The sequence below is a fragment of the Amblyomma mixtum genome, chromosome 9 (assembly GCF_055824585.1).
Source record: "Amblyomma mixtum isolate Tamu chromosome 9, ASM5582458v1, whole genome shotgun sequence".
In the NCBI taxonomy this organism is placed as follows: domain Eukaryota; kingdom Metazoa; phylum Arthropoda; class Arachnida; order Ixodida; family Ixodidae; genus Amblyomma; species Amblyomma mixtum.
In genome coordinates, this window is record NC_143020.1 from 68,311,522 (window position 1) to 68,338,958 (window position 27,437).

General features: G+C 48.3%; 1 protein-coding gene and 1 pseudogene across 1 annotated transcript; both read left to right on the forward strand.

Annotated features, from left to right (window-relative positions):
• The first annotated feature begins 3,933 nt into the window (after positions 1-3,933).
• LOC149329533 (uncharacterized) lies at positions 3,934-7,238 on the forward strand (annotated as a pseudogene).
• Positions 7,239-20,795: 13,557 nt separating this feature from the next.
• On the forward strand, positions 20,796-24,679 carry LOC149329534 (uncharacterized). Its single transcript, XM_089559262.1, has 2 exons — positions 20,796-21,083; positions 23,570-24,679. Exons 1-2 carry the CDS (start codon positions 20,796-20,798, stop codon positions 24,677-24,679), a joined length of 1,398 nt encoding a protein of 465 aa, XP_089415388.1.
• The last annotated feature ends 2,758 nt before the right edge of the window (positions 24,680-27,437 follow it).

Sequence of the window (27,437 nt, forward strand, 5' to 3'; positions counted from 1 at the left end):
GGTAAGCGTGTAACCGGTGCTCTTGCTTGCACGATTAGGGTCATTGAAGAGTAGACTATTTGAACAGCATGTATCCATTGGAGCTGTACAATGCGGTACAAGTTGCCCATTATCAGTATTTATTTGTTTAGGCCAATAGAAGACACATCAATTGAACACAACTGGCCGCAACAATTTCGCTCATCGGTTTACAAATCGTTCCCTTCTAACTCTTATCTCTTCCTTCAATTTCCATGCACCGCATTCTGCGTGCAACACGTAACACGTTTATCATAGAGAAGGAATTTTGAAGTTGCTTATTTTTCAAAAACCTGTCTTCATAATTTGTGCTCTACCTCGATTACTCTTTAGCAAGAAATGACGTCTGGTGTTCCGGAAGGGCTGTACGTCCGTATGGAAAAAAAAATGAGACAATTCTTGCCTAAATTCTATAAACGTCCGAAAGCAGGATTTAATGAACGTTACCTTGTCCAGTTGATTTACTCTTGGCTTTCTAATGTCGGTTTATCATGCTGACTTTGATGTACAGCCTTTGTCAAAAGTTTGGAGCCCAGGGAGTTTGCTTCTCAAGCACACTGTCTGGTTCGTAATCCATCTCCAGCGCTCCAAATTTGCTGAAGGTAAAAAGATTTCTAGTACTCCCTCCTCCAATAGGTAGGACTACCACGAATGTTACAGGAGTCCCACTGCCAGGCTTAGAATCAAACCCCCTGGGCTCTAAACTTTTGACAAAGACTGTACTTTCCCTGTGTTTAGGGAAAACTAAAATTGCAAGAGAAGCCGTAGGTAATTCAGTTTATGTTGTATAGTACTTGTACTCGAACGGAATGAACGCCTAAAAGTGCATATGTAGCCGTATCTCTGCAGTGATGCAGTGTTGATATCAAGGTATAGCTCTGCAGTTCAAGAAAAGCAAGCGATTCTACTGCCCCTGACTCAGGCAGTAGCTGACGTGGAATCGCAGGGGAAGTTAACTTCGTAAAAATTATCAACTGTCTTGTTCGGGAGATGATTTCATTGCAATGAATGTGCCTTTTTTTTTGCCTTGCAGATCAAGTGCTGGAATGCCGAGAGCGGTTGCCCGCACGTGACACCTGCTTCCAAGATCAGCGATCATTTCCGGAGGGAATGTCTGCACCACTCTACTAGCTGCCCAAACTGCTCGATCAAAGTCCTGTGCAGCGAAATGTGCGCGCACATCAGATCAGGAACTTGCGGCTAGTTGACTGACCCCGCGTTGAAACCACAAAGCAATTGTGACCTCAGGTGTGGAAATGAGTCTTTTGATACTTTCAGCCGAGCATTTGAAAAGAAGGCGGATGAAATAAAGGGCTATCTCGACAGAATCACTGCTGATAATAAAACGCACGATGACAGGTTGAATAAAATGTCTCTCTTTATAAACATATTGTTACGCGGCGGCCAGCCGAAGAATGAGACGTGGTAAACAATGAGCAAGAGATGATTTTAATGGCTGCTGGCCTAGCGCGAGCGCTCCGTCCCGCGCCGCTGCCAGCTTCGTCTTCGTCACAATATTCAAAGAAGGTGTGAGGCAAGAACAGGCAGCTGCAGTGCCTGAGAGCGTAAAGGAAACCTTGCGTGAAATCTTAGCGTCAGACGCGGAAATGAAACAATCTTTGACCACACGCAACAACGATATAAGGAATCTTTCCGCAGGGATGGACCAATTGGAAAAAGCAGTGAAAGATCACTTGGGTAATATGACAACGGAACTGCAGGAAGAAGGGAGAATGGACAGAAGACGTTGGAGCGCATCACAAAAGTGTATACACTGGCTCAGCTGCAAGCAACGCGGTGCGAGTTTTTTGTGAAAGGTGAGAAATCTCTCGAAGAGAAAGCGCTGAACGAAGGCACTGCTTGGTATTACAACGAGAGAGTGTGCTTGCGTGCTTACTGCATGTCACCCGGCCTATACTTCTGGCATGGAGGCGACTACGTTACTGTGCATGTTTGCTTACAGCTGCACGAAGGCGACCTGGACGACGTTGTTCTGTGGCCATTCGAGCAAAGAATCAAGCTGAACTTCGTGCACCCTCAGAGAAGCACCGAACGTGAGGTCGAGGGTAAAACAATACGTTCTTGGAAGAATTACCAAAAGCCGGAGACTTCAAGTAATTTTGGCGTTTATCTCCTGAAGACGTCGTTCGTCCTAGCGGATCTCCTGAATGACGGCTTTGTTGAAGACGACAAGCTTCGTGTCAAGTGGGAGCGCCTGCCCTGAGTTTGTCTTCTAACGGCACAGGGACAAGGAAGTGGCGCGTGTACTTGGAAGAAACAACCTTTTTTTTTTCTTGTTAATACCCCCAAACATGAAGAAAGCTTCGTGGCACAATATTTGGCATTTTATTTTAAAAATAAATTTCCAGCTTAAATGTCAGTTACCGCGGTTTGCTTTGGACGTCATTAAAGTTTTGTTGTTTATATCACTGCTTTTAAGCGTCTTATAATCTCTGACGCCACCGAAAATATTGGTTGGAAAATAAAGGCTTTTACTTCTGCTTATACTCAGTTTCATAGTCATAGCTGTGTATATCATATTTCTGGGAATAAATGGAGCGTGCCTGTTCGTCATCAAATGTCATAGAAGTATCCTCCCACGTTCATGAGCTAATTTTAAAAAACGCTATCATTGTGCCGTATCTACCCTCGTATAGGCCAATCCAATCTTTCAAAACAGTGCCCTCGAAGCCTGGGGACCACCAATACCCACATCAAGCAAGGCAAAGTCAGCAATACAATGAGAAACGCGGAAAAGATCGAAAGAAAAAGCCGCCAATTGAATTCCTTTGGAAAGCCCTTTGTTCTGGCCGTCACTGAACCTTTAAGTACTATACGGTGGTTGCGGAGATATTTGCGGGGCAAGAGAGCTACGCGCTCTTATTTTTCAATGAAGCCGCGATAACAATTGAGATAAATACGATAGACAGATAAGCGCGCACCTGTACTGCCCTTCACTCCGCGGTTTAGTGGCCGTGTACAGCAATCAATGCTCGATTTTAGCGTGTCTTCCTGTACAGGAAGTATGTAAACTTTTAATGCTGCAAGCTGAGTTCCATGTCAAATGAAAATGTCTCAGATACTAGCAAAAAGCAGCTGTAGCGCTCTTTCACGTGTTATCGTGCCAAGCTTTGTGAACATCCGCGGAGAATTACTGCCAATTTGGTATGACTAGAGTAACGCGGGGAAGTTTTGAAGTTTCGTGCCAAACATTATCAATGCAAATGGAGGTATTTTCTTTGGCCGTCTCCTTTCGCGCATTCACCAGAATGTATTGTCATTTGGGTCAGGCGCTGTTCGCAGTGCACTGGGCCGTTTTTTGTTTATAACATCAACGCTGCAGGCATTCGGATCTTCTGAACTGCATGATGGCGGCTCAGAGCTTCCATTGCTATATCAACATGGCATAAAAAATTTTTATTTTGGGTTTACCTAAATAAGGGATGATGTATTGACCATGCAATGTACGAATATAATCGTAGTCCTGTGTCCGGAGACTACCTCGGCGCCTGGCTAGCTGCCTCCTCAGCTCATGCCATTTGACACTACCTCGGCGCCTGCCCCTCGACCAGTCCTGCAACGCGCCGCGTAATACACCGTCCAGAACGCACGGCTACGAAAGTCTTTTCACGGGACTCAACTGGAGGACGTGGGAGATTGGCTCCTCCAGTTTGAACGTGTCGCCGCATTGAACCAATGGGATGACGCCGCCAAACTGAGGAACGTTTTCTTCAGCTTGGAGGACGGTGCTTGTACGTGGTACGAGAACCGCGAGGACACTTTTTTTCATGGCATGAGTTCCGACGGCAACTGCTCGAAGCGTACGTGAGCGCTGATCTTCGGGAGCGAGCTGAACGCGCCCTGCAGTCCCGCATGCAAATACCCAACGAAACGGTTTCGATGTACGTCGAAGACATGACGCGCCTCTTCCGACGGGCTGATCCAGCTATGTCGGAAGCCAAAACGCTGCGCCACCCAATGCGTGGCGTTAAAGAAGAGCTTTTCGCCGGTCACGTGCGCAGCCCCCCAACCACTGTTGCCGAGTTTCAAGCAGAGGTTGTCACGATGGAGCAGGTCCTTCGGCAGCGTTCCAAAGCGTACGACCGGCCAGTCCTTGCTGCTTTTGTCCTTGAGCTAGCGAAGATCTGTGGTACGTCGAAGCGAACGGCCCTTATGGGCGTTATCCGCGAAGAGGTGCAGCAAGCACTCAGGCCTCCGTTACTACGCGGCGAACCCCAGCTCATCCAGACCGACTACTACCGCCCGACGTACGCTGAAGCTCTTCGATGGCCTGCCCCAAATCCAGCGGCATTTTCGCAGCCCACGTAGACTGCCGCCCGACATATGCTGACGCTTTACGCCGCCCTGCCCCTAATTCAGCGGCATTAGTTCAAACCCCGCACGACGTCCCGCTGCCCTCCGTGCAGCCAATGCAGCACATCCCGAGTAGTGATCGACGATCACTGCGCAGAGCAGACGTCTGGCGTGGCCCTGACCGGCGGTGTTTGTGTCTGCATTGTGGGGAGCCCGCGCACCTGTTCCGCCGGTGCCCATACCGAGGGCATGGGCTGCAAGGTTTTTCCTCCGATGCGCCAAGACCCTGATTTGGCCAAAGGCCCCCTGCGATTGAGGAGTACGTGACCCGGCAACCTCTATGGTCCATGGCGCGCCGTTAGTCCCGATCACCGTCACCTCGCCGATCATCATTTTCACGGAATCAGCAGAACTTCTCGCGAGCGACGGCGCACCGCTCGCCCAGCCCTCGCCGGGAAAACTGAAGACAACGACCTCCGGGGGCGTGGTCACTGGATATCGACGCTGTAAAGACCCCCTGACGCCGCCGACATCGGATGGTAGAGCTCTGTCGACGACAGTGGATGAAGTAAAGGACCGATTCTCACTGGACATACCCGTGCTTCTCGACGGTCACAGCATTAGCGCGTTGGAGGACACAGGAGCGGAGTATTCAATTATTAGTAGCAAATTGGCAGCAGGTAACGACTCTCTGATCTGGCGTGCAGATACGGACGGCGGGGGGCCATATCATTGCTCCGCTTGGACAGTGCACGGTTAGGGTCCCGATCACCGACTCGACGTTCATAGTGAGCTGCCTGGTGCTCCACGACTGTTGTCGTGACCGGATTTTCGGCGTAGATTTTCTCCGCCCAAAATTTTCTCCGTGAGAATGGTGCCATTATCGACCTTCGGAACGGAACCGTTACGTTTTCTACACCGAAAGCCGACGACACCTCCAATGTTCGTTAACGCAGCTCCGTCCTTCGTATTTTTAGTGAGAATGTTTTTATCCCGCCGCTTGCCAGTATTTTTGCAAGCGTTGAATGCGATGATGGGCTACGTGATGAACCTGCAGTCGCCGAGGGCAACCTTTCCTTGCTACTGACACACGGCATTTGCTCGGCCCGAAGCCTTGTCCACCTCAATAACGGTCGGTCGGAGCTCCTGATTACCTATTTTTCGAACGATCCTCGTCACCTTTTCCGAGCTACTGCCATCGCGTGGGCTCACCAATTGGCTGAGTGCTGAGTTACTGAGTGCTTTGCGTCCGAGGCCATGGTACAACCAGACACGTGCCTGGATCGCATCGATGTTAGCTCCGGGCTATCAGCCACTCAACAGCGCGACCTGCGCACCCTACTGCTCCAACACAAAACCTGCTTCGCATCATCCTCGAAAGTGCGGCAAACGGCGGTCACGAAGCATCGAATCATCACTTCCGATGATGCTCGCCCCATAGGACAGCAGCCGTACAGCATTTCCCAGAAGGAACGCGACGCCATCCAAGCGCAGGTGAAGGAGATGCTTACAGACGGCCTTATTCAGCCTTCTAAGAGCCCGTGGTCGTCGCCTGTTGTTCTGGTAAAGAAGAAGGATGGTACATCGCGCTTTTGCGTTGATTACCGCAAGCTGAACGCCGTAACGAAAAAGGATGTCTACCCGCTGCCTCGCATTGACGACTCACTCGACAGACTTCGCCGCGCCAAGTATTTTTCGTCGATCGATCTAAAGAGCTGGTATTGGCAGATTGAGGTTGATGAACGTGTCCACAAAAAAACTGCCTTCATCACAGCCGACGGCCTATATGAATTGAAGGTGTTGCCTTTCGGCCTTTGCTCAGCGCTAGTGACGTTTCAGCGCATGATGGACACTGTCCTGGCTGGCCTCAAATGGCAAACCTGTTTAGTTTATCTAGATGACGTGGTGGTGTTTTCAGAAACCTTCGACCAACACCTTGAACGCCTGCGGACCGTGCTTGATGCCCTGCGGTTGGCCGACCTGACACTTAAACCCGAGAAGCGTCGCTTTGGCTAAAAAGAGCTCAAGGTTCTCGCCCATGTTGTGAGCGCCGACGGTGTAAGAGCCGAACCCGAGAAAACTGCTGCCGTAGCCGAGTTTACCCGTCCTACTACAAAGAAAGCGCTCAAGCGCTTCTTGGGTTTGAGCGCCTACTACCGTCGTTTCAACGCAGACTTCTCCACGATCGCTGAACCCCTGACCCGTTTAACGCGTGAAGATACACCGTTCGTCTGGACTGGCGCGCTACAAGCTGCTTTCACAGAGCTGCGACGACGGCTGCACACTACCCCTGTGCTTGCTCACTTTGATGAGGAGGCTGCTACCGAGATATACACCGACGCAAGCAATATTGGGCTTGGTGCTGTCATCGTTCAACATCAAGAAGGTGTGGAACATGTGATCGCGTATGCGAGTCGCACACTCTCGCGCACCGAAATCAAATACACCACCTCAGAAAAGGAGTGCCTCTCTGTCATCTGGGCCACAATAAAATTTCGGCCTTATATCTACGGTCGCCATTTCAAAGTCGTCACAGACAATCATTCCTTGTGCTGGCTGACCAATCTCCGGGACCCATCAGGCCGCCTAGCACGCTGGAGACTTCGCCTTCAGGAATTTGATTATACAATTGTCAATACGTCCGGACGTAAACACGAAGATGCCGACACGCTCTCGCGCGCACCCATCGAGCAAGCTGATCACAGCACAGAGGACGACAATCGTTTCCTAGGCGTGTTCAGCAGTTCGGACTTGGTGGCAAGGCAGCGTGCTGACGCTGACCTGCGGTCTGTCGTGGATCACCTAGAGGGCAATGCTTCCAACGTACGTTGACCCTTTTCCCGCCACTTGTCCTCTTTTTGCATTCGCAATGGCGTACTGTACAAGAAAAACTCACGCAACGGTGACCGGACCTACATCCTAGTCGCGCCATCAGACCTCCGCGACGACATCCTTTCCGAGTGTCATGATGAGCCCACATCTGGCCACTTGGGATTCGCACGCACGCTCGCTCGAGTGCGTCAGGCCTATTATTGGCCTAAAATTGCAGCGACCATCCATCGCTACGTCAGAGGTTGCCGTGAGAGCCAGCGTCGTAAGTCGCCACCGCTAAAGCCTGCAGGTTTGCTACATCCAATTGAACCACCTCGCACACCTTTTGACCAAGTCGGCATTGATCTTCTCGGCCCATTCCCTGTATCATCATCTGGCAATAAGTGGATTATAGTTGCGAGTGATTATTTGACCCTCTATGCGGAAACCAAGGCGGTGCCGCGCAGTACATCCCCGGAAATCGCGCATTTCTTCATACACCACATCGTTTTACAACACGGCGCCCCGTCCTCCGTAATCACCGACAAAGGGACTGCGTTTACAGCACAGCTCATGCACGAGGTGTTCCAGCTGAGTCACACGACCCAGCACAAAACTACAGCATACCACCCGCAGTCAAACGGATTCACGGAGCGCCTCAAGAAAACCTTAGCGGACATGCTTGCAATGTACTCCGACGTACAGCACAAGACCTGAGACGAGATCCTCCCATACGTGACGTTTGCCTATAACACGGCGATTCAGGAAACGGCTCGCTTTACGCCGTTTCGCCTCGTCTACGGGCGTGAAGTACAAACAATGTTCGACGCCATGCTTCCGAGCGCCCCTGACGACCAGGCGCTCACGTCAGACGCCGAGGAGTTTGCCCGGCACGCAGAGGAAGCCCGGCAACTGGCCCGTATGCACATCCGACGGAAGCAGGTCACGAATGCACAATGCTACAACCAACGGCATCGACACGTAGAGTACCACCCCGACGACAAAGTGTGGGTATGGACCCCAGTACGTCGCCCAGGCCTGTCGGAGAAGCTCCTGAGCCGCTACTTTGGACCGTACACAGTGCTGCGCCGTATCACGGATGTGACGCATGAAGTCCTCCCCGATGGCACTCTCCCGAGTTCGCGCCGTCGAACTCAGCCTGAGGTCGTGCACGTACTGCGCATGAAGCCTTACTTTACGCAGTAACGGGCGTCGCGTCTTCCGCGTTTTCTTTTTATTTGTACCTGCCGCCGTTGAGCGGCATGTGACCATTTGTTGGCTTGCTTACTTCCTCCCGTTCGCTCAAAGTGCGCCCACGTTTTTGCTTTCTTTTTTTTTGGGGGGGGGGGGGGGGGGAATAAAGCCGCCAGGTGCGCCCGGGCGGCGCCTGGAGGACGAAGAAGTGAGGGACTCGCGTGCTCTCGTAGCTGGGACTCTATTCTCTGCTTGCTTGCTCTATTCTCTGCCTGTGCGTAGCCCTGCTGTTTCCGGTCCTATTTGTGACAATATTAAGCATCATTTAGAAATTACACTTCCAACATGTGTTGCGAGTACCTTCTCGCACACTGCGCGCCACTAAAATCAATGTGTTATTTTATTTGATGTCTTGTTTTCTGCGATGGTTGTACTTACATTCATGATCACATCATGCGTGTCTTTGCAGCTTCGATGTACAGCCAGGTCATCGTGCAACAGCTTGGCGAGGAATTAATTTCAAGGCACTGCAAAAGTTCTCTTACAAGAGGAGTGCAACGATTAGTGCCGATATGACTCATGAATGCAGCGGCTCCAGGCTCAGTGCATTTCACGATGTACTGCACCGTAGATGACATAAATTTCGTTCCTTGAGTCCGTTACTTCTTTTTTGTATGTCCGCTGACTGCTTATATGTAAAATGTTACATATACAAGCTCCGGCTGGTGAAAAACAAGCGGAATATGTCTGCATTGTTGTTGGCCAGCAAGAGGTGTTGTATAAAACCAGGTGGGACCCCCGATCGCATACAATTTCCCAAAGGCCTTGCAATTGATATGCCACCTATAATAGTTAGCTGAAGGGTGGAAAAGCGGGCACAAGTCGGAGCGAACCTGGGGCCATTATTGATACTGGCTGAATGTGGGCATACCATTGGTGCGAACGCAGGGTCATTATTGACAGATCGGCTGAATGTGGGCATACTATTGGCGCGAATGTCGGGCCATTATTGACAGATCGGCTGAATGTGGGCATACTATTGGCATGAATGTCGGGCCATAATACATAGATTGGCTGAATATGGGCATAGCCTTGGCACGAATGTCGGGCCATAATTAATAGATTGGCTGAACATAGGCATAGTCTTGGCACGAACGTTTTGGGCCTTTGTGGATAGACTGGCTGAACGTCGACCCAACCCAGGCGTGAATCATGGGTCAATGATGGTAGCTAGACTGGCTGAGTATAGGCCCAATTTTGGCATGAATGAAGGGCCGTTGTTGGAAAAAGTCTCGGATTGCTCAAATACCCATGTAGGACCAATATTCATGCCAATTTCCGCCACTCTTTTGCAACTGTTGGACCAATCAATTTGTACTTCTTGGGCCAACTCAGGGGAGCGGACACTTCTAGGAATGTGTTAACGGTAACCACACAAACCAGGCGTGCTATAATATACGGCGCCCTTGTTGAGGGCTGACGGTAATGTAATGCTTTTGATCCCATGACCTAGGAAAATGATATCACTCGGTGAGATATCGATCTCGAGCGCCAGCTCAAAGTGTAAATTTTCGATTCGATATATTACATACGGATATGAATGAGCCCAAGTTTAGTACGATGTGGAAGGTAAGACCGGTATTGCTTTATGTTAGCTGTTTATGGTTCTTGGTTAGCTGAAATTGAAGTTCATAAAAATTATACTCCCGTCGCAAAGATTCACAGCGCCGTTCCTGGGAAACCCCTGGTTACTTCGCGTTGTAAGAAAACGTGATCTCGCTTCAAAGAGTAGGACACTGCCTCTTGAGTAGTCATAGAAAGATTCCTTGGTTATTTGCATTTTTCAGTTCCTATATAGTTCTACACTTTGCTTCTTTAGACTAACTTAAGTTTCAAGTTTACGCGTTTTTTACCTGTTGCTTAAAGCTCTTTGCTTTATCCAGCTTGTTCCCAGTATACTTACTGGTTAGTTTGATAGTGCTTCGCTGTCACTTCGAGTCAGCTCTGTTTCTGTAGAAGTACTTTAATACTTTAGCTGCCCTCCTCTTATCGTCTAGTTTCCTCAGGTGTTCTTCATATTATTACGTGACGGTAAGCCGATGAAACCAGGATTACACTCATTGTAAAACATTTTATTCCTCGGAAAGAGCTTGGTGCTAACAGGTCGCGTTAAGTGGTCGAGAGTACATAGCCCTCGACGACTTTGTCAGCCCACTCCACCACCAGAACTTGCGCTCTGAGATCAGAGCTAGCCTGCACGGCCTCTCAGCGCTCGAGAGAAGCAGCAGCAACTAGACAACACTGAGGTGGCTCTATTTTGCCATCGCATATGATATGATCGTAGTTTTCTCGTTGGCTGCAGTGTTTACAGTTCGGGTTGTATAGATCAGGATAAATGTGCCCAAGGAGGGATGGGGCTGGTATCGATCTCGTCTGTAGACGACGCCACGTAACCTCTTGTTCGTTAGTCAGGCTTATGTCCGGAAGGGGGAAAGTTCTTCTCTGGTTTAAAATGATTGGTTAGATCATGATATGTGATTATGAAGTCCGTCGTGAAATCGAGGGAGCCAGTCTCATCCATTACCCGGTCGACGAAACCTCGGGCTGTATTCTGGGCTGCCTCGTGCCCCAGATTCCACGAATGGGCCTAGACCCATATATGTTCGGAATAATTTGGTGAGAATTTGGAGGCGTTAAGGATAGGAGTACGTGAGAGATGGTGATTGCATGATTTTAATGGCAGCAGGCCTTGCGCGTGCGCTCTGTGCTGTGCCACTGCCCACGTTGTTGTCTTCTAGTCCGCCACACTACCCGGGGCCACCGAGCGATCGTCCCGATTGAGTGAACTAGAATGGCAGTGACGATGAAGCGCAGAACGTGACGACAGGAGGGATTAACACAGAAGAGAAGATCTAGGGCTTGCCGTCACGATGAAAGAGGTTAGGAGATAATGGTCTGATGAGCGCTAGACCAGGAACCTCCCAGGCCGTAGCCCACCTTGAGCCGACGGCCGAAGCCCATGAACGCACCGAAGGGGAGATCGTTGACGCAATCATCAAAGAACACCGCCGGTTCGAACAAGCGACGAGCCGCTGAATTTCTGCTCAGTTCACGCGGTTACCGAAAACAATTGCGATGTCGCCCTGCGAAGACTCGACTTCACCGTGGCCCCCGCCGACCTTTGAGATCCTTACGCGACTTCTGCGCCAGGAACTAAAGGCAGTAGCCACCATTGCTTCTGAACCACCAGCAGCAGACAGTATTCCAGCAGTATCCCTCATACTGGCTGTTGAAATCCGTTGAAATAACTTGAATTATCGCCATTGAAAGGTAACGTTTATTGCCGTCCTCACATGCAAATGCCGTACCTGCTTTTCTGTAAAGAAGTGAACAGCTTTATGAGTACAAGTGAAACAGGTATTTCTTGACAGCATGGACTGCAGAGCAAATGCTTTGGGCCCTCTCTGCGGTGATAATTTTGTCTTGTATTCACACGGAATAGTGGCCAATGATATGTTTTCCATCAATTTTGTAGGCACCTATGAAAGGTTTTTATTTGCTTCAGCTAGCTGCCCTCGCCAGAGGTCATCAGGTCTGAATTTGGGCCATGAAACCTGGTGGCTCATTTCGCATCGACAGAGCTGTCACACACTCGATGGTCAAGAGAGCTACTGTACTCAGCGCTTTGTGCGAGCGTGCTTCTCCAACCCTGCATGTACCCCAACCCAAACCCCACGGTGGAATACTGGGAGGCGACCTTACTCGCCTGCTCCGACATGAAATCCCAAAAGGCGACGGTCGAACGAGCAATGGGAACAGCGGGATCCGCTGGAGTCCTGCACAAGGGGCTGAGCACTAAGCCTGACCCCACAGCAACCTCCATGTAACCCTATCTTTTCAGAGGAAATAAACGTTTCTACCGCAAACCCGAAATTTAATTTCGACCGTTACGTGGTGAAGAGAAATCTTTGATTCCAGGATAAAAAAAACGCGGAAGCTACGGCTCTAAAGGAGATCGTCGTTGAAGCACAGCAGATAACGAACGCAAAGTGGCGCGACAGATGATACGCCCCGCGAAAGGCTGCGGATCCAGCTGATATCGTTCGTTTGAAAAGCACAGGCAAATAAAATTAGATAACAGACCGCTTCGCGCGGGCTGAAAAAGATATTTTTTCAGGTGGCGTGGCAGCGAGCGGACGTTCATAGCGATGTCTCTTGCAGGTGCCCCGTACTCGATCGTCGGCTTCGGCCCGGAACTCGACTGGAGGTGTCTCAGCTTCGTGGAGCCCATTCCGACGAACAGGGTGTGCAGTGCCTGCGGGCTGGTCCGGAAAAGAGCCGCGTTGCTTTCCTGCATGCTCGTCCTTTGCGACTCTTCCTACGAACAATGCGCCCAGGAAGAGATGCACGTCTGTCCTCACGATGGCCACGAGTGGCACGACGAAGACTACGTCGACTTTCCTCTATATGAGCTGCTGGAGAGAGAGGTAATGGTCTAGACTCTCACCCTTTGCTTTTTCCGGCTGTTCTACCCCTTCATTTCGCAGAATAAGTCTGAGGTTGTCCACTGCTTCGCATGCAGCAGGATAAAATACGGACGTGGATTAAACCTGGTTAAACTTGGAGGATTGCGAAAGCAACGAGGAGAGACGATGGAGAGCGCGCGGCAGCGGCGACGGCCCCGGCACGCATGCGCGATATGGCCTTGCCTCAGCCCTGCGAAATGGCTCGGCGACTTGCGCAGTGTTGCTTTCGCAACGAAAGAAAAATCTTGGACCGCTGCGCATGGAGAGGCTGCGCACCGCTTTCGCCGCCCTGCGGCTGCTCTAAAAACCATGGCCTTGGCCTGCTGCTCCACAATGGGGACAGAGACAGGGAGGAAAGGAAAAGCGCGAATGAAGGTTGATGAAACGCCGTAGCGCGGTGACCGTGCTCACAGGTATTCATGCACGCAAGTACTCACGGGCGCTGTTTTCAAAGGACGCCCGATAGTGAAGGGCATGTTTCCTTCGCCCTCTTTACCCTCGGAGGAAGCGAGCGGCGTCGAGCCGGTGGTGGCATCGAATCGATAGAGGAACTCAGGCGCACCTGGCGCCATTGTAGCTACCTGGGTTTTTTTGACCTAGTCTGTGCATCCTAACCTCAAAAAGCCCACGCTAGAAAAAGGCCAGGAAATCCCAGCCACGTGGGTGGGTGATAGGTTTGGGCCTTCCATTCGCGCTATTCAAATTCAAATTCAAATTCTTTATTTCTGCCTTGTAAAGATACAGACAGAGGAGGCGCAGAAAAAGCTGTGAGAGACAGCTTGACTAAGCCGCAGCCCCCTTTCGCTTGGCAGCAGCTTGACAGCAAGGCTTTTAATACAAAAGGCAGTTGCAAAGGGTGATAACAAGTATACAATAATGAGCAGGTACAAGAGAACCTCTAATCTATTAACGCTCTAATCTTTGCTTTTTTGTTTCAAGCGAAACAATCGCGTTGTGAATAGCAATTTCTTTCTTGTTTTATGGCAGTCCCATGTTGCAAAAAAAAATTAGAAATACATTCACATCATCCGGCAAGAAAGTGGTAGTAGCCATGCTCAGTCGCCTTTGGTATGTCGACCCCATGACTCTGGCGCGTACATTGGCAGGGCGTATGCGTGCATGAGCAAAGAGCCTAACATACTATTATCACTGAAGCTTTAGCTGTCACCACACTTGCCTTATTTTTGGCCGTTGTGGAATGTGATAAGGCGCTGAGGAACTGGTCGATCGGCAAGCGCCTGATACTTTTTAAATATGGCTACCTGCACATTGCGTGGCAGTTCAAAGCGGTGGAGAAGTTAGGCTGATTTCTGTTCTTTACATCCCGAATATTTGAATGCTGTATTTACAGCATGTACTAAACGTGCCACTTTATGGAGCCATGACTCCCACTGGAAGGCCTTGAAGGTTTAACTAAGCGAATACGTATTCCTGCATTTTTAAAAGCGCTTTACGGTTTTGATTTATTTATCCCTCGTTGCGCTGAGCTTGCTTGTAGCTCAGCGTCTCCAGATGCACAATTTATGCTAGAAGAAGTCTAGGCGTTAAGTAGTGTATAATATTGTGTTGGTGATGGAACGCCAATTTTAGCTTCTGCGAGAAAAAATAGCGCCCATTGTTACTGTACGTTTGGATCTGAGAAAGTTCGAGAGGTAGTTTTATGCAGTGCGTGATGTGGCTCTCACAGACCGGTAATCTGTACGTTTGCAGAGCTTGATGAGGTAAAAAGGAAGGTTTGACAACAAGACGTGTCAATCAAGGGCCTTGACGACTTGAGGGAAAGACCTAATTCTTGCTTTTCCCGACGTAGAGAGCCTTCTGTTTTCATCTTTTTGCTTCCGCGGTTCGCTGCAGGACGATACTGTAGTGCAAAGGAGCGCAACTTTTGTGGAAGCAATCAATGCGACTTGGTAAGCGTGTAATCGCTGCTCTTGCTTGAACGGCCCAAGGAGAAGGCACATCATTTGAACACAACTGGCCGCAGTAATTTCGCTTATGTGTTTACAACTCCTACCCTTACAACTCTTATCTCTTCCTTGAGATTTCATGCATCGTATTCTGTGAGCAACGCGCAACACGTTTATCGTCGGAGGAAATTTCGAAGTGGCTTACTTTTCGAAAACCTGACTTAATAATTTGTGCTCTATCTCGATTACTTTTCTGGAAGAAAAGACGTCTGGTGTTCCGGAAGGGTTTTACGTTGATATACAAAAAAACCAAGACTTTTCGCCTTAACTCTATAAACAACCGAAAACAGGATTTAATGAACGTTAGCTTGTATAGCCAGTTTACTCTTGGTTTTCTAATGCCGGTTTATCATGCTGATTTTCAACTACTGTCGCTGAATTTAGGGAAAACCAAAATTACAAAAGAGCCGTAGGAAGGTTTAACTGTAATAGAAATTCAGTTCATTGAGTAAAATACCCGGAGTGGAAGTGAACGAACGGCTAAAAGAGAAAATGTAGCCGTATCTCTCCAGTCATGCATTGCAGATATCAAGTTATAGCCCTTTAGTTCAAGAAAAAGTAAGCGATTCTACTGCCGCTGATCTCAAAGAATAGCTGACATGTAATCGCAGTGGGCGTTACCTTCTCAAAAATTATCAACAGTGTCGTTCGGGAGGTAAATTCATTCCAATGAATATACCATTTTTTGACGTGCAGGTCAAGTGCTGGAATGCCGTGAGCGGTTGCCCTCACGTCACAACTGCTTCCAAGATCAACGATCATTTCCAGAGGGAATGTCTGCACCACTCTACTAGCTGCCCGAAGTGTTCGATCAAAGTCCTCTGCAGCGAAGTGTGTGCGCAGCTCAGATCGGGAACTTGCGGCTCGTTGACTGACCCCGCGTTGAAACCCCAAAGCAACTGCGACTTCAAGGACGGAAATGAGTCTTTTCATACTTTGAGCCGAGCATTTGAAAAGAAGGCGGATGAAATCAAGGGCTATCTCGACAGAATCACTGCTGATAACAGCACGCACGATGACAGGATGCATGAAATGTCTCACGATATCAACATGTTCAAAGCAGGTGTAAGGCAAGAACAGGCAGGTGCAGCGCCTGAGAACTTAAAAGAAACCTTGCGTGAAATATTAGCGTCAAACGCGGAAATCAAAAAATGTTTGACCACACGCACCGACGCGATAAACAATCTTTCCGCAGGGATGGTGCGATTGGTAAAAGTAATGAAAGATCACTTGGGTAATATGACAACCGAAACTGCCGGAAGCATTTGCCAAATCACAGCTGCCCTGGAACAAGCCAGAACAGAAGGGAGGGAGAATGGTCAGAAGACGTTGGAGCGCATCACAAAAGTGCATACACTGGCGCAGCTGCAAGCAGCGCGGTTTGAGTTTTTTGTAAAAGGTGTGAAATCACTCGAAGAAAAAGCGCTGAACGAAGGCACTGCTTGGTATTACAACGAGAGAGTGTACTTGCGTGGTTACAGCATGTCACCCGGCCTATACTTCTGGAATAGAGGCGACTCGGTTACTGTGCAAGTTTGCTTGCAGCTGCACGAAGGCGACCTGGACGACGTTGTTCTGTGGCCATCCGAGCAAAGAATTAAGCTGAACTTCGTGCACCCGCAAGATGGCGCCGAACTTCAGGTCGAGGATAAAACAATACGTTCTTGGAAGAATTACAAAAAGCCGGAGACATCAAGTAATTTTGGCGTTTATCTCCTGAAGACTTCGTTCGTCCTAGCGGATCTCCTGAATGACGGCTTTGTTGAAGACGACAAGCTTCGAGTCAAGTGGGAGCTCTTGTCTTGAGTTTCCCTTCTAACGGCAGAGGGACAAGGAAGTGTCGCATCTACAGGGCACGAATAAAGATTTTTTTTAATAATACCACAATATCTGAAGAGAGCTTCGTAGCCACAACAATATTTAGTGTTTCTTTCAAAATAAATTTGCAGTTTAAATGTCAGTTACCATGGTTTGTGTTGCACGTCATTACTGTTTCGTTCTTCATATCACTGCTTTTAAGCGTCTTGAAATCTCTGATGGCACTCGAAATATTGGTTTGAAAATAAACGCTTTCTCTTCTGCTCATACCCAGTTTCACAGTCATAGCTGTGCATGTCATATTTCTGGGAATAAATCGAGCCTGCGGGTTCGTCGTCATATGTCATAGAAGAATACTCCACCGTTCATGTGCTAACTTGACAAAAAGATATCATTGTGCCGTATCTACCCGCGTATGGGCCAATCCAATCTTTTAAAACAGTGCCCTTGAAGCCTGGGGACCACCAATATCCACATAAAGCAAGGGAAAGTCAGCAATACAGTGAGGAACGCGGAAAAGATCGAAAGAAAAAGCCGCCAAATGAATTCCTTTGGAAATCCCTTATGTCCGCCGTCACTGAACATTTAAACACTATACGGTGGTTGCGGAGATATTTGCGGGGCAAGATATTTACGCGCTCTCATTTTGCAAGGAAGGCGCGATAAAATGGTGAGATAAATACGATAGACAGATAAGCGCGGACCTGTGCTGCCCTTCACTCCGCGGTTTAGTGTCCTAGTACAGCAATCAAGGCTAGTACCCCAATGACCATTTTCGATTTTAGCGTGTCTTCATCTACAGGAAGCATGTAAACAATTAATGGCTGCAAGCCGAGTTCTATGTCAAATAAAAATGCCTCAGATACTAGGAAACAGCAGCTGTAGCCCTTTTTCTAGTGTTATGGTGCCATGCTTTGTGATCATCCGTGGAGAATTACTGCCAATATGCTACGACTACAGTGAGGCTGCGGAGTTTTCAAGTTTTCTGCCAAATATTATCAATGCAAATGGAGGTATTGCCTTTGGCCGTCTCCTCCAACGCATTCACCAAAATGTATTGTCATTTGGGTCAGGCGCTGTGCGCAGTGCACTGGCCCGCTTTTTGTTTGTAACCTCAACGCTGTAGCTATTCGGATCTTGTAAACTGCATGATGGCGGCTCAGAGCTTCCATTGCTCCACCAACCTGGCATAAAAAATGTTATTTTCTCTTTACCGAAATTAGGGACGATGTATGGACCATGCAATGAGCGAATAGAATCGTAGTCCAACGTCCCATGCTCAGGAGAGCGGACGCTTCTTAGTATGCGTTAACGGCATCCAGACAAAGAAGGCGTGCTTTAATATACGGCGCTCTTGTTGAGGGCTTACGGTAATGTAATGCTTTTGATCTCGTGCCCTAAGAAGATGCTAACACTCGGTACGATATGGATCACGAGCGGCAGCTCGAAGTGCAAATTTTCCGATTGGATATGTCACAAGTGGTTATAAATGAGCCCAAGTGTAGTACGATGCGGAAGGTACGGCCGGTATCGCTTTATGTTAGCCGTTTATGGTTCTTGGTTAGCTGGAATTGAAGTTCTTTAAAATTATGCTCTCGTCATAGAGACTCACAGCATCGTTCCTGAGCCACCCGAAGCATAAGGTGATACTTTATGTTGCCCTGGTTATTTCGCGTTGCCTTACAAAACGATCTCATTCCAAAGAGTAGGACACTGCCTCTTGAGTTGTCATGGAAAGATTCCATGGTTATTTGCATTTTAGAATTGCAATACAGTTCTAAATTAATTTAAGTTTAACTTTGCCCGTATTTTACCTGTCGCTTAAAGCTCTTAATTTTATCCAGCTTCTTCCCAGCATACTTACTAGTTAGTTTGATAGTCCTTTGTCGTCACATTGACTCAGCACTGTTTCTGTAGAAGTATCTTAATACCTTAGATGCCATCGTCTTATCGTCTAGTTTTCTCAGTTGTTCTTCATATTATTACGTGAATGCAAGCCAATGAAATCGGGAGTATATTCATTGTAAAACATTTTATTCTTCGGTAAGAGCTTGGTGCTAAGAAAACGCGTTAAGTGGTCGAGAGTACATAGCTCTCGACGACTTTGTCAGCGCACTCCACCGCCAGAACTTGCGTTCTGGGGTCAGAGCTAGCCAGCACGGTCTCTCACAAACTAGATGACCGGGAGGTGGCTCTATTTTGCAATCCCATATGACATGATCGTGGTTGGCTCGCTGGCCGCCGTGTTTGCAGTTCGGGTTGTATTGATCAGGATAAATGTGCCCAAGGAGTGATGGGACTCGTACCGACCTCGTCTGTAGACGAGGTCAGTACGAGTCCCATCACTGTAGACGAGGCAACGTAACCTCTTGTTACTTAGTCAGGCTTTTGTCCGGGTGGGGGAAAGCTCTTCTCTCTAGCTTAAAATGATTGGTTTGATCATGATATGTGATCATGGAGTCCGTCGCGAAATTAAGGGAGTCACACTCATCCACTGTACGGTCAACAAAACCTCGGGCTTTATTGTGGGCTGCCGCGTTCCCCGGATTCCTCGAATGGGCTGGGACCCTTATCAGTTTGGAATATTTTTATGAGAATTTGGAGGCGTTAAGGATAGGACTACGTGACAGATGGCGATGGCATTATTTTAATGGCGGCAGGCCTTGCGCGTGCGCTCTGTGCTGTGCCACTGCCCACATTGTTGTCTTCTAGTCCGCCACAGTACCCGGGGCCACCGAGCGATCGTCCTGATTGCGTGAACTAGAAGAATGTCAGTGACGATGAAGCGCAGGACGTTACGACAGGAGGGATTAACACAAAAGAGAAGATCTAGGGCTTGCCGTCGCGATGAAAGAGGTTAGGAGATAATGGTCGGATGAGCGTTAGACCCGGAACCTCACAGGCCATAGCCCACCTTGAGCCGACAGCCGAGGCCTATGGACGCACTGAAGGCGGGACGGTTGACGCCATCATCAAAGAATACCGCCGGTGCGAACAAGCGACGAGCCGCCCACATTCTCCTCAGTTCACGCGGTTACCGAAAACAATTTCGATGTCGCCCTGCGAAGACTCGACTTCACCGTGGCCGCCGCCAACCTCTGAGAGCCTGACACGACCTTTGTGCCTGGAACTATAGGCAGTAGCCGCCGTTGCTTTTGAACCACCAGGACCAGACAGTATTCCAGCAGTATCCCTCATACTGGCTGTTGAAATCTGTTGACATAAGTTTAAATATCGCCTTTGAAAGGTAACGTTTATTGCCGTCCTCACATGCGAAAGCCGTACTTGCATTTCTGTAAAGAAGAAGTGAAAAGCGTTATGAGTACAAGTGGAATAGGCATTGCTTGACAGTATGGACAGCGGAGCAAATGCTTTGGGCGCTCTGTACGGTGTTAATTTTTTATTGTATTAACTTGAATTAACACGGCATAGTGGCCAATGATATGTTTTCCATGAATTTTGTAGGCTCCTATGAAAGGTTTTTATGTGCTTCAGCTAGGTGCCCAGGTCAGAGGTCCCAAGGTCTGAATTTGGGCCATCAAACCTGGTGGCTCATTTCGCATCGACAGAGCTGTCACACACTCGATGGTCAAGAGAGCTACTATACTCAGCGCTTAGTGCGAGCGTGCTTCTCCAACCTTGCCTGTACCCCTACCCAAACCCCACTGTGGAGTACTGGGAGGCGACCTTACTCGCCTGCTCCGACATGAAATCCCAGAAGGCGACGGTCGAACGAGCAATGGCAGAAGCGGGATCCGCTGGAGTCCTGTACTAGGAGCAGAGCACTAAGCCTGACCCCGCCGCAACCTCCATGTAACCCTATGTTTTCAAAGGAAATAAGCGTTTTTGCCGCAAACCCGAAAATTTATTTCGACCGTTAGGCGGTCAACAGAAATCTTTGATTCGCTTGATTCCAGGATAAAAAAAAACGCGGAAGCTACGGCTCTAAAGGAGATCGCAGTTGAAGCACAGCAGATAACGAACGCAAAGTGGCGCGACACATGATACGCCCCGCGAAGGGCAGAGGATCCAGCTGATATCGTTGGTTTGAAAGCACATGCAAATAAAATTAGATAACAGCCCGCTTCGCGCGGGCTGAAAAAGATAATTTTTCAGGTGGCGTCGCAGCGAGCGGACGTTCATAGCGATGTCTCTTGCAGGTGCCCAGTACACGCTCGTCGGCTTCGGCCCGCAACTCGACTGGAGGCGTCTCAGCTTCGTGGAGCCCATTCCGACGAACAGGGTGTGCAGTGCCTGCGGGCTGGTCCGGAAAAGAGCCGCGTTGCTTTCCTGCATGCACGTCCTTTGCGACTCTTGCTACGAACAATGCGCCCAGGAAGAGATGCACGTCTGTCCTCTCGATGGCCACGAGTGGCACGACGGAGACTACGTCGACTGGAGAGACTTTCCTCTAGATGAGCTGCTGGAGAGAAAGGTAAGGGACTAGACTCTCACCCTTTGCTGTTTCCGGCTGTTCTACCCTTTCATTTCGCAGAATAAGTCTTAGGTCGTCCACCGCTTCGCATGCAGCAGGATAAAATACGGACGTGCATTAAACCTGGTTAAACTTGGAGGATTGCGAAAGCAACGAGGAGAGACGATGGAGAGCGCGCGGCAGCGGCGACGGCCCCGGCACGCATGCGCGATATGGCCTTGCCTCAGCCCTGCGAAATTGCTCGGCGACTCGCGCAGTGTTGCTTTCGCAACAAAAGAAAAATCTTGGACCGCTGCGCATGGAGAGGCTGCGCACCGCTTTCGCCGCCCTGCGGCTGCTCTAAAAACCATGGCCTTGGCCTGCTACTCCACAATGGGGACACAGAGAGGGAGGAAAAGAGAAAGCGCGAATGAAGGTTGATGAAACGCCGTAGCGCGGTGGCCGTGCTCACAGGTATTCATGCACGCAAGTACTCACGGGCGCTGTTATCAAAGGACGCCGGAGAGTGAACGGCACGTTTCCTTCGGCCTCTTTCCCCTCGTAGAAAGCGAGCGGCGTCGCGCCGGTGGTGGCATCGAATCGATAGAGGAACTCAGGCGCTCCTGGCGCCATTATAGCTGCCTGAGGTTTTTTAGCCAAGACTGTACATCCTAACTTCAAAAAGCCCGCGCTAGGGAAACGCCTGCAAATCCTCGCCACGGGGGAGGGTGATAGGTTTGGGTCTTCCATTCGCGCTATTAACGCTCTAATCTCTGCTTTTCAGTTTCAAGCGAAACAATCGCGTTGCGAATAGCAATTTCTTTCTTGTTTTATGGCAATCCCATGTTGCAAAAAAAAATTAGAAATACATTCACATCATCCAGCAAGAAAGTGGTAGTAACCATGCTCTGTCGCCTTTTGTATGTCGACCCCATGACACTGGCGCGTACAGTGGCAGGGCCTATGCGTGCATGAGGGAAGTGCCTGACATACTATTCTCACTGAACCTTTAGCTGTCACCACCCTTGCCTTATTTTTGGCCGTTGCGGAATGTGATAAAGCGCTAAGGAACTGGTCGATCGGCAAGCGCCTGATACTTTTCAAATATGGCTACCTGCACATTGCGTGGCAGTTCAAAGCGATGGAGAGGTTAGGCTGATTTCTGTTCTTTACATCCCGAATATTTGAATGCCGTATTTACAACATGTACTAAACGCGCCAATTTAAGGAGCCATGACTCCCACTGGAAGGCCTTGAAGGTTTAACTAAGCGGATACGTATTCCTGCATTTTTAAAAGCACTTTACGGTTTTGATTTATTTATCCCTCGTTGCGCTGAGCTTGCTTTTAGCTCAGCGTCTCCAGATGCACAATTTATGCTGGAAGAAGTCTAGGCGTTAAGTAGTGTATAATATTGTGTTGGTGATGGAACGCCAATTTTAGCTTCTGCGAGAAAAAATAGCGCCCATTGTTACTGTACGTTTGAATCTGAGAAAGTTCGAGAGGTAGTTTTATGCAGTGCGTGATGTGGCTCTCACTGAGCGGTAATCTGTACGTTTGCAGAGCTTGATGAGGTAAAAAGGAAGTTTTGACAACAAGACGTGTCAATCAAAGGCCCTGACGACTTGAGGCAAAGACCTAATTCTTGCTTTTCCCGATGAAGACAGCCTTCTGTTTTCATCTTTGTTGCTTCCGCGGTTCGCTGCATTACGATACTGTAGTGGAAAGGAGTGCAACCTTTGTGGAAGCAATCAAAGTGACTTGGTAAGCGTGTAACCGCTGCTCTTGCTTGCACGGACCAAGCAGAAGGCACTTCATTTGAACACAACTGGCCGCAATAATTTCGCTTCTCATTTTAGAACTCCTACCCTTAGAAGTCTTATCTCTTCCGTGAGATTTCATGCATCCTATTCTGCGAGCAACACGTAACCCGTTTATCATACAAAGAGAATTTCGAAGTTGCTTATTCTTCAAAAACCTGTGTTCATAATTTGCGCTCTATCTCGATTACTCTTTAGCAAGAAATGACGTCTGGTGTTCAGGAAGGGTTTTCCGGTGATATAAGAAAAAAATCCAGGATTTTTCCTAAACTTTATAAACATCCGAAAACAGTATTGAATGAACGTTAGCTGGTCTTGTTAGTTTCCTCTTGTCTTTTTAATGCCGGTTTGTCGTGCTGATTTTCAACTGCTGTCATTGTATTTAGGAGAAACTAAAATTTCAAGAGGAGCTGTAAGAAGGTGTAATTGTAAAAGTAATACAGTTTATTGAGTATAGTATCCGGATTTGATGTGAATGAACGCCTAAAAGAGAAAATGTAACCGTGTCTCTCCAGTCATGCATTGGAGATGTAATGTGATTGCTCTGCTGTTCAAGAGAATTCAGCGATTCTACTGCCCCTGAGCTCAAACAATAGCTGACGTGTAGTTACCTTCGCAAAAATTATCAACTGTGTTGTTCGGGAGATAATTTCAATGCAATGAATGCACCTTTTTTTTTGCCTTGCAGGTCAAGTGCTGGAATGCCGAGAGCGGTTGCCCGCATGTGACAGCTGCTTCCAAGATCAGCGATCATTTCCAGAGGGAATGTCTGCACCACTCAACTCGCTGCCCGAAGTGCTCGATCAAAGTCCTCTGCAGCGAAATGTGCGCGCACCTCAGATCGGGAACTTGCGGCTCATTGAATGACCCCGCGTTGAAACCCCCAAAAAATTGTGACCTCAAGGATGGAATTGAGTCTTTTGATAATTTCAGCCGAGCATTTGAAAAGAAGGCGGATGAAATCCAGGGCTATCTCGACAGAATCACTGCTGATAATAGCACGCAGGATGACAGGTTGAATGAAATGTCTCACGATATCAACACATTCAAAGAAGGTGTAAGGCAAGAACAGGCAGCTGCAGTGCCTGAGAACTTAAAGGAAACACTGCGTGAAATCTTAGCGTCAAACGGGGAAATCAAAGAATGTTTGACCACACGCAGCGATGCCATAAACAATCTTTCCGCAGGGATGGACCGATTGGAAAAAGTACTGAAAGATCACTTGGGTAATATGAGAACGGAAACTGCAGGAAGCATTTCCCAAATCACCGCTGGCCTGGAGCAAGCCAGAACCGAAGGCAGGGAAAATGGTCAGAAGACGTTGGAGCGCATCACAAAAGTGCATACACTGGCTCAGCTGCAAGCAACGCGGTGCGAGTTTTTTGTAAAAGGTGTGAAATCCCTCGAAGAGAAAGCACTTAAAGAAGGCACTGCTTGGTATTACAACGAGAGAGTGTACTTGCGTGGTTACTGCATGTCACCTGGCCTATACTTCTGGAATAGAGGTGACTCGGTTACTGTTCATGTTTGCATGCAGCTGCACGAAGGCGACCTGGACGACGTTGTTCTGTGGCCATTCGAGCAAAGAATCAAGCTGAACTTCGTGCACCCTCAGAGAAGCACCGAACTTGAGGTCGAGGATAAAACAATACGTTCTTGGAAGAATTACAAAAAGCCGGACACTTCAAGTAATTTTGGCGTTTATCTCCTGAAGACTTCGTTCGTCCTAGCGGATCTCCTGAATGACGGCTTTGTTGAAGATGACAAGCTTCGAGTCAAGTGGGAGCTCTTGTCTTGAGTTTGCCTTCTAACGGCAGAGGGAAAAGGAAGTGTCGCATGTACATGGCACGAATAAAGATTTTTTCTTAATAATACCACAATATCTGAAGAGAGCTTCGTGGCCACAACAATATTTAGCGTTTCTTTCAAAATAAATTTGCAGTTTAAATGTCAGTTACAATGGTTTCCTTTTCACGTCATTACTGTTTCGTTCTTCATATCACTGCTGTTAAGCGTCTTGAAATCTCTGATGCCACTCGAAATATGGGTTTGAAAGTAAAAGCTTTTTATTCTGCTTATACCCAGTTTCACAGTCATAGCTGTGCATGTCATTTTTCTGGGAATAAATCGAGCCTGCGTGTTCGTCGTCATATGTCATAGAAGAATGCTGCCACGTTCATGTGCTAACTTGAGAAAAAGGTGTCATTGTGCCGTATCTACCCGCCTATGGGCCAATCCAATCTTTTAAAACAGTGCCCTTGAAGCCTGGGGACCACCAATACCCACATCAAGCAAGGGAAAGTCAGCAATACAAAGAGAAACGCGGAAAAGATCGGAAGAAAAAGCCGCCAATTGAATTCCATTGCAAAGCCCTTTGTTTTGGCTGTCACTGAGCCTTTCGACACTATACGGGGGTGGCGGAGATATTAGCGGGGCAAGAGATTTCCGCGCTGTTATTTTTGCAAGGAAGCCGCGAAAAAATTGTCAGATAAATACGATAGACAGATAAGCGTGGATCTGCACTGCCCTTCACTCTGTGGTTTGGTGGCCTTGTACAGTAAACAACGCTAGTCGCTCAATGACAACATTACCATGTACGATTTTAGCTTGTCTTCGTATGAGGACATGAAACATGTAAACATTTAATGGCTGCAAGCCGAGGTCCATGTAAAATTAAAATGCCTCAGATACTAGGAAAAAGCAGCTGTAGCGCTCTTTCGCGTGTTATCCAGCCAAGCTTTGTGAACATCCGCAGAGAATTACTGCCAATATGGTACGACCACAGTGACACTGTAGAGTTTTGATGTTTCCTGCCAAATATTATCAATGCAAATGGAGGTATTGCGTTTGGCCGCCTCCTCCCACACATTCACCAGAATTTATTGTCATTTGGGTCAGGCGCTGTGCGCAGTGCGCTCTCCCGTTTTGTTTTTTTTCTTTATAATCTCAACGCCGCTGCAGCTATTTGGATATTCTGAACTTCATGATGGCCGCTCAGAGCTTCCACTGCTCCACCAGCATGACGTACCAACATTTTATTTTTTCTTTACTGAATTAAGGGACGGTGTATTGACCATGCAATGTCCGAAGAGAACCGTAGTCCTGCGTGCCATGCTCAGGGGAGCGGACGCTTCTAGGAATGCGTCAACGGTATCCAGACAACGTTGGCGTGCTTTGATATACGGCGCTCATGTTCAGGGCTTAGGTAATGTAATGCTTTTGATCTCATGCCCTAAGAAAATGCCAACACTCGGCAAAATATGGATCTCGAGCGGCAGCTCAAGGTGTACATTTTTCGATTGGATATGTCACATACGGTTATGAATGAGCCCAAGTGTAGTATACGATGTGGAAGATACGGCCGGTATTGCTTTATGTTAGCTGTGTATGGTTACTGTTTAGCTGGAATTTATGTGCATTAAAATTATACTCTAGACACTCCTGGCAAACCCCTGGATACTTCGCGGGAAAGCCCTGGATCTCGCTTCACAGAGTAGGACACTGCCTCTTGAGTGGTCATAGAAAGATTCCTTGGTTATTTGCATTTTCCTGTTCCTATATAGTTCTACACTTTGCTTCTTTACATTAACTTAAGTTTCACCTTACTGCGTTTTTTACCTGTCGCTTAGAGCCCTTTATTTTATCCAGCTTGTTCCTAGCATACTTACTGGTTAGTTTGATAGTGTTTTGCCGCCACTCTGAGTCAGCACTGTTTCTGTAGAAGTATTTTAATACCTTTGCTGCCCTCCTCTTATCGTCTAGTTCCCTCAGGTGTTCTTCATATGATGACGTGACGGCAAGCCGCTGAAACCAGGATTGCATTAATTGTAAAACATTTTATTCGTCGGAAAGAGCTTGGTGCTAAGATGTGGCGTTAAGTGGTCGAGAGTACATAGCCGTCGACGACTTTGTCAGCCCACTCCACCACCAGAACTTGCGTTCTGAGATCCAAGCTACCCAGCACGGTTTCTCACCGCTCGAGAGAAGGAGCAGTAACTAGATAACCCGGAGGTGGCTCTATTTTGCAAACCCATATGAGATGATCGTAGTTTTCTATTTGGCTGCAGTGTGTTTACAGTTCGGGTTGTATAGATCAGGTTAAATGTGCCCAAGGAGTGATGGGACTGGTATCGATCTCGTCAGTAGACGACACCACGTAACCTCTTGTTCTTTAGTGAGGCTTTTGTCCGGAAGGGGGAAAGTTCTTTGGACTAGTTTAAAATTACTGGTTCGATCATGATATGTGATTATGGAGTCCGTCGTGAAATCGAGGGAGCCAGTCTCATCCCCTGCCCCGCCGACAAAACCTCGGGCTTTATTGTGGGCTGCCTCGTTCCCCAGATTCCACAAATGGGCTGCCACCCATATCAGTTCGGAATAATTTGGTGAGAATTTGGTGGCGTTAAGGATAGGAGTACGTGAGAGATGGCGATGGCATGATTTTAATGGCGGCGGGCTTTGCGCGTGCTCTCTGTGCCGTGCCACTGCCCACTTTGTCGCCTTCTAGTCCGTCACATTACCCGGCGCCACCGAGTGATCATCCTGCTCGCGTGAAC